The sequence below is a fragment of the Neodiprion fabricii genome, chromosome 3 (assembly GCF_021155785.1).
Source record: "Neodiprion fabricii isolate iyNeoFabr1 chromosome 3, iyNeoFabr1.1, whole genome shotgun sequence".
NCBI classification, from domain to species: Eukaryota; Metazoa; Arthropoda; class Insecta; order Hymenoptera; family Diprionidae; genus Neodiprion; species Neodiprion fabricii.
Genome location: NC_060241.1, coordinates 14249013 through 14256196, shown reverse-complemented (window position 1 = coordinate 14256196; position 7184 = coordinate 14249013). Strand labels below are relative to the sequence as shown.

Sequence of the window (7184 nt, the reverse complement as noted above, 5' to 3'; positions counted from 1 at the left end):
GATCTATAAAAATTGAAACAATTGAAAACACGTTCTTTTACTACGCTAGCTTGCTCGCGGCGGCGGCGGCGGAGGCGGCACTCCCTTCGTGCGCTGACCATGAGCTTATTCAAGCGCACGCGGAAGCGTAACCGCGCAGGTACGAGCTCATCGGCGCGGTCGCGGTCGAGCTGATTGTGCGTGAGGCGCGTACGCCATGAGCTTATTCGTACGCGTGCGCGCAGTGATATCAGCTTGAAAACAGCGCGCCCCGCCGCGGTTTACGAGATGAATTTTTACGAGCAATGCGAGATTTTTTCTCAATTTTTCATGCGTAGGGTTTAAGCGTGGTACTAACCTTTATACAGTTTGGCGGGACACATACGAGAGAGTATCTGATGGGTTGGCCTGGCGTCTCGCCGGTTGGAATAACAGGCGGTTGGGGTAAGAATCCCTTCGGTGTCCTCTGTCTGTCCGTCCGTCTATTTGTTTGTCTGTCTATCTATCTGTCGCTCAAACGCGCGCGTGGCTTGCCGTCCGGGTGTCTGTACTACCGCAGGGTGAGAAGACGGAAGCTGTGGTGTGCAACTGCTCGGAGTCTGGGGGGATCTTCGTCATCATCCAGTGCGATAACCGTAGGGCAGCGTATCGAAACTCGTGACGCAACAATGCCTTTTCACGTACACCGGTTTACACGTTTTGTGCTCGGAGCGCGTCACGACTGCGTGCAGTTCCGTTCGGCGAATGGCGCGATACTCCAAGGGAATGGGTGCAGCGGCTTCTACCACCATCCGCTGGATGGCCTCGAAGTTGATTTTCGAGCTCGTTGCGTGATTCAGTGATATGCCTTTCACCTTGCAAATTTCCACCTCTTCACCATTCGGACGTTTAATGATGAAAGCATAGAATTTTGGCCCTCCCGAGACGAAAGCGCGTATAAAACTCCCACGGCCGTAAGACGCCAACTCGTCCGTCAGGTCGCCAAGAAAGTTACCCGTGGGAGGTTCATACTCGTTTGGCCTTCGGAGGTTTCGGGTATAAATTACTGAATCGGTGTCGTAATAGAGCACGCGCCGATCGAGCTTCTCAAGGAACGAGAAGAGCTTCAGCCGAGCCTGGGCAGTGGTGTACGAGGCAATCACGACGTTTGCCAGCGCTGACGGTTCAACGCTGTGTTGCGCCTGCGACCAACGCACGTACAACACTTCGTCGTTCACGGGCAGCAAACCGGACACCTCGACTTCAGGGTTGGTCAAAAGCTCGAGCAGCTGCTGACGCGTCTTTATGACCTCTGTTTTTACCAGGTTCTCGCGTTGCCCGAACTTGCCCCAAAACGAATTTAAGCATAATTTGGAAACTGATCGCATGCCGGGATTCTTAGCAATACGGTCGCGATCTAGCCGTATACCCTCGACCCGCTCATACTCATCAAGGTAGCGCATTCGAGCCGACTCGTCCTCGCATTCAGCAGGCCAGCCGCTTGCCTCTTGCTTAATCTTGAGGAAGGTGTCGATATAGCCGGCGAAATGCCCACCTTGACGAGTAGTCGGGTCAAACGATGTCACCGTATACGACCAGATCTCGCTTATGCTCCTGATCTTGTATCCCATTTCCACGGCTTTTTTCAATTCGATCGACACCCACGTGCCCTCGAATTCTCGCGCAGCCTCGTCATCATGTCTACACTCGTCCTGGTTCAAACTCTGACAACATGAGCGGCACAAGGCAAACATGAGTATGTCATGCATGCGCACCGGCAAAACAGGGTGATAAAGATTGCGAGGCGGTAAAACTCGGCACTTGATGAGCCCCTCAACTCGCGTAATGTCGCAACCGCTCGACCCTGTCAAGAGCTTACACTCCTCTCCAACGTAGACCGTCGGGTGGCCAACAGGGAACCTTCCATTCTTACAGATGAACGGATACAACGAGCAAACATCGACGTATCGTATTTCCTCGTACGCGTTGCCCGTTGCATCTGTCTTCACCTCGTAGTATCGGGAAGCGTTCCCCGTTCGACCGCCGTAGAACGCATCACGCGGATTGAGTGCTTCGCTCGTGGCAGTGCCAGCGATCAGCGGGTGTGTTGCCTCGTACTCCCTCATCTCCTCCTTCTCCCTCAAGCTTCGATCAAACTCGCATTCCCACTGTTCCGTCACGCGGTAACCCAATTCGCGCATACGGTTGATCTCTGCACGAGTTTCCTCGTAACGCCTATCCAACGTCTCGCCGTTGACGCTACGCCTATCGCGGTTGATTCGTAAACATTTACGACAGCCGTGCCAGAAACAACCGTGAAACTCGTAGACGTGTCGCGTACCGTCGCCCGCGACATGGTATCCGTCCACCTTGCGACCCGTCTCCGGAATCCGAAACTCACGTCCGTTTCCGGCATGCCTGATGTCAATACCCAGCTCGCGCTCTTTCACGACCAACCACTCCAGAGCCTTACGAGACTGGGCATCGGCAAGACGATAACCGCCCGGTGGCAGGATACCTATTCGCTCCAGTTTTAAAAAAGTTTTACGGAATAGCACCGAACAAGCCGAGGCAATTGTCGTGCTCTCGGTAAAGGGACACACTCTGCCGCACTCCAGAAATATGTCCCTGAATGCTACGCACGCACGTCGCAGAATATCCACGTCCGACCGACAGTACGACAACAATTCCGCGTCAAAGTCGAACAGATGGTCGTTCGCTACAGCCTCGTTGTACCATGAGTAAAACTCTGCTCGCGCATCGCTACTCATGGTATCCGGAGAGTAAAACTTCGCTGCGGGGAGCGGTCCCACGTAACCCACGTTTTCAGGGGTATTGAAAAGGTGGGGAAATACACCTTTCACGGAAGTAGTCGGTAGTCCAAAAGCCTTCGGTAGCGCCGATAATGCCATAGGCATATATGCTAAGGAATCCAGAAATCGGGTGTGACCCGTTTCGAGCATAATGATCTTACTGCCGCTTAGGATGACCTGCGGCGGGTTTCCATCCCGCTCAACCATATGCCGCAGTATGAATTGCGCGTCAAAACCTTTTGCATTGTGCGCAATGCATACGATGCGGGCAAAGTCCTGAACGGGCCGAGTAGCAAAGTCTACCAACTCCTTCACCGGTTCCCTCCTGAAAACAAACTCACGCACGAGCCCGCAAGCGGAACAGCCGTTTGATATATCGGGATCGTGGATACATTGCGTACACACTTGTTGCGCTACGCACAAGTTCGGCACATGTATGTTTGTCGTCGCGTCACCGTCTACCGTCTCGCATTGCTGCGTTTCGAAATCATAAAAAATGAAGATGTAACGTTTCGGTCTTGTCGCGTCTTTCAGCGGCGTCATGAAGCAGTAGTGATTGTACGGTCTGTTGCAGCGGCAAGTGACGCAAAAACGAGTTTCACAAATGTGTGCCCTCCGCGAAAGATTTACGAATCGCTCGCAATTCCGGCATATACGCAGCGTTGCACAAACGGAACGACGCGGACTGAAGGAGCCGATCCTGCGGTGATACTCCAGACAACCGTTACCGCGAAACACGCGTCTACAATCGGGACACTCGATTTCGCGAGACTGGCTGTTGCACGGTGGCGATGCGAGGCACTGTGGGCACTTTACGGAACATCGGTGTTCGTACCCGTTGTTAAATTTCCTATTGCAGGGTTGACAGAAAAAGGCCCCTGCTGCCGCCGCGGTTAAATTTACAATTGGGCAATAATGCTGTTCTTCGGGATAATACAGCAGATTCAATCGGTGCCTGACATCGCCTGTTCCGTTTGCTCTCACCACGGCAGTACCGTCGTAAAATGCCGCTTCGCCGGTACCTAGCCTCCCCAACTCGTACACTGTGATGAGGAATCCCTCGCGTGCCAGATAGTTCTGGTACTGTGCGATTTCATGCACTGTGCACCCCGTTGGCGGAATCTCGACACCGGCGTTCGCAACAAGATTACGCGCTTCTGCACGCTGGAAACTGGACCTAGCGAATCTCACCATCTCGTAATGCTCGTGCAGAGCGCCACTGCGGTTCGGGCCTCTTTCGGCGTGAGCCTTGGCTACAACGAGGGTACGAGGTAAACACAACCCGTCACTGTTGACAATCTGCACGACAGATTTTTTGAGTACCCCCGCGTGCGTGATCGGCTTCGGCTTTCCGCGACCCTCCGGTACTCCAACACTGTGTACCGTCACGGTGAAGACGCTGTCGACGCCAAACTCTGATGCGCTCTGGGCTACGCTGAAAACTAACTTCCAGAGGTCACTGTACCGCGAATCCCTCACCGGCCGGAACGATAACCACGCAGGACCATGATTAAAACTCTCCGCGCTAAACGTGAAACCTATGTAGTCGCTACTCCGACACGTTGCTACGGCATAAGCATGCAGGTCTCTGAACGCGTCCTCCAGCCACTCCACTAGATTAACACCCGATTCAGGGGCCGCGATCTTCATTCGCAACTCACGCCCTGTGACCGCGAATTTACGAATGAATTTCGTTGATTCACCGATAACCGTGAAACGGTTACCCAGTGAATCAGCCCCGTCATCGGGTGCCTGACTTGACTCCTTCTCGCTCGCGGCTTCACTCTCCAGCCCCGATTCTCTCCCCATGTTTCCAGAGTATGCACCCTCTGTCTCGTCGTCGTCAGCATCGTCGTCGAATTCAAACGCCACGTCGGAAGCTGTCTGTGTCTCGTCATCGTCTGACTCTAATGTCACGTCAGAATCGTAATTCGGAGCCCTCCGGGCCCTACCCCCGCCGATCTGTATGCCCGAGGTACTGGCGCCTTCGTTCACGCGAAACGGACCAACAGTTTGCATAAGACCCCCTGTTGTACATATAAAACAAAAATAAGACTAAACCCCCATGGTAAAGCGTCGTCAATCCGCAAGTATAGTTGAATTTCGCGGTTTTACTAGAAACGCACACCCTAGAGTACCCGCGTGATTAGCTCCCCTAAAAAATATCCTCGTCCATCGCCGGCTAAGTATAACTCATCTGAGTGAATATTCCACTCTCGGGTGTCTGCGGCCACGAGAATATTATCGCCTCATCCATTGGGGATATGGAATAATTGTCTCCTTCTTCTTTTTCTGCTACCGCCGGCTCATGAGCATCGACCGGATCTAATTACCCGCCCCCACCAGAGAAGAAATTGCTCGTGAGTTCATATCAAAATACCTAGTCTGCATTTTTTGTTTTCAAACTTTTCCTATATACCTTGAATTTCCAACACTCCTGACGGACCTGGACGTGACAAGACTAAGGTCGACGCCTGTGATGAATCGATTTCTGCAACGGACACAATAACCTTCAGTACACGCGTGAAAGAAGGATTCTAGAACTCTTGGAACACCGCCCACGCACAACGTATTTACACACGGGTACTCCATGATATACGGCATATCGTACAGACAAATCATCTGGACTTACCATCACGAGCTCCGACAGAAATCGGCTCCTCGGCGGTCCTATCGTTCACCATCGTCTCATTCACCCCTGTCTCTCCCGCAATCGCCAACTCCTCGCAGGCAACACAGCCCTCGAGAAGAGCTGCCTCGTTCTCGCTGGTATCCATTATGAATTCTAACACAAGGAAATTTTGATATACCACTCGCGCACAACGTATTTATACGCGACAACTCCCTGCTACGTCACAGCGTACGGACAATCATCCGGACTTACCGTCACGAGCGGTAGAAACCGGCTCCTCGGTGGGCCTCCCCAGCGCTACTCCTTGCGATGCAATCGTCTCATCGGCGACGTCGACGACGATATCACAAAGAGCCGCCTCATTCTCCGCGGAGTCCTCCAGCATCGCGCGGAATTCTAACGATTGGAAAACTTGATCTATATTTTTCCATATTACATATTTTCTTTTATCTTTTTACCCCACTCTGAAGATCCGGTAATTCAAACCTCACACAAACGTACACTGCGCACAACACAAATAACAACTTACCGTTTCGCTCGTTGTACTCTGCCATCAGCGCCCGAACAACGGCGAAGCGGGTGGCACCCCGCTGACGAATTACACTCGCGGCTACACTGAGGCACTCGTAACCCCGCAACGCACCGGTGCTGTGGAGGTGCGCCAGGGCCCGTGCCCCGCAGACCGCCAGAAGCTCTCGCAAATGCCGAAGCAATTCCGCATGTGACATGCGGAACAACAGCTCCCGACGGAAAACAGGGCACACCCGCACAAGACTCGCGTTAGCCCTCCTAGCCTGGCTAGCTGCCTTCACCACCGCGTAACGGAGATCGTTAATTGATTGCATTATTTTAAAAATATGGCAATAATTGAAACGGAATCGTTGTTTTCGCCAACATTGCGATTTTCTAACTGAGAAGATCTCCGGGCCCACAACCATTTATAAGTTCAACAGGTTGGGTTTTGTTTAGGCCAAATGCTATTACAATACGTTACCACGCCGCTTCTTGAGCTAAGTATACGAAATTTTACTATGGTCCGCTAGCGTAAACCTTCCGCGGCGGTTCGCGGTGAGACACCCGCAGCCAGGGTGAAAATAAACCAAAGCCATCCGGACCCAACGCGGAGGCTGCCTGCTACATATGGCAAAACAAATCTATTGACAGCGATAATCATGGTTTTCTCATAATTAAACAAAGTTGTACAGCTGACGTCATTTATCCTGTTGAAAAACTTGCATGCCCTAAAGTCTACTTTGATTAACGGGAGAACGGGTATCCGTCGAGACATATGAAATTTAAAGATAAAATAGAAAACGATCCGATGGATTCACTCGCAATTCCTACCTCAAATCGTGGAGCTGATTCGACGGTTGGTAACGGTTAGAAACAAGTGTATTTGAGAATAATGTTAATACTCTTCTCATGCGACGTCTATGTATACCGCCATCGATAAACTGCAACTGTTTGTACCACCCTCAGAATAGGAAACGAGTTATAAACCTAATGCATACTGGACCTATGGAGATTGTAGACTCATCTTGAGACATCAAAATGATACAGCCGATGAGACCCCCTTTTGTATTCCTTCGTCCACTGAGGCATAACAATCAACATACCGTAAGAGTGTACGTTGGAAAAGCAGGGACCAGCCTACCGTCCGACGCAAGGCCCAAGCATTGCAAGTATAACACGGTCCATGCTGTATACACCCACAGCTCTTCCCATCATCTTTCTTCTGTTACAATGATTACGTATACGTCTCTCGATAGACTGCAACTGTT

General features: G+C 51.7%; 1 protein-coding gene across 1 annotated transcript; it reads right to left on the bottom strand.

The window, feature by feature from the left end:
• Positions 1 to 596: 596 nt before the first annotated feature.
• Positions 597 to 6131, bottom strand: LOC124178261. Its single transcript, XM_046561496.1, has 4 exons — positions 5933 to 6131; positions 5656 to 5799; positions 5404 to 5556; positions 597 to 4798 (listed from the first exon to the last, which is right to left on the bottom strand). Exons 1-4 carry the CDS (start codon positions 6129 to 6131, stop codon positions 597 to 599), a joined length of 4698 nt encoding a protein of 1565 aa, XP_046417452.1.
• Between the last annotated feature and the right edge of the window lie 1053 nt (positions 6132 to 7184).

Excerpts from the sequence above, each read along its gene's own strand:
- LOC124178261 (XM_046561496.1), bottom strand. The coding sequence starts at position 6,131 with ATGTCACATGCGGAATTGCTTCGGCATTTGCGAGAGCTTCTGGCGGTC. Across the intron at positions 5,800-5,932 it reads AGAGTACAACGAGCGAAACG|AATTCCGCGCGATGCTGGAG; the intron begins GTAAGTTGTTAT and ends TCCAATCGTTAG. Across the intron at positions 5,557-5,655 it reads GGTTTCTACCGCTCGTGACG|AATTCATAATGGATACCAGC; the intron begins GTAAGTCCGGAT and ends TCCTTGTGTTAG.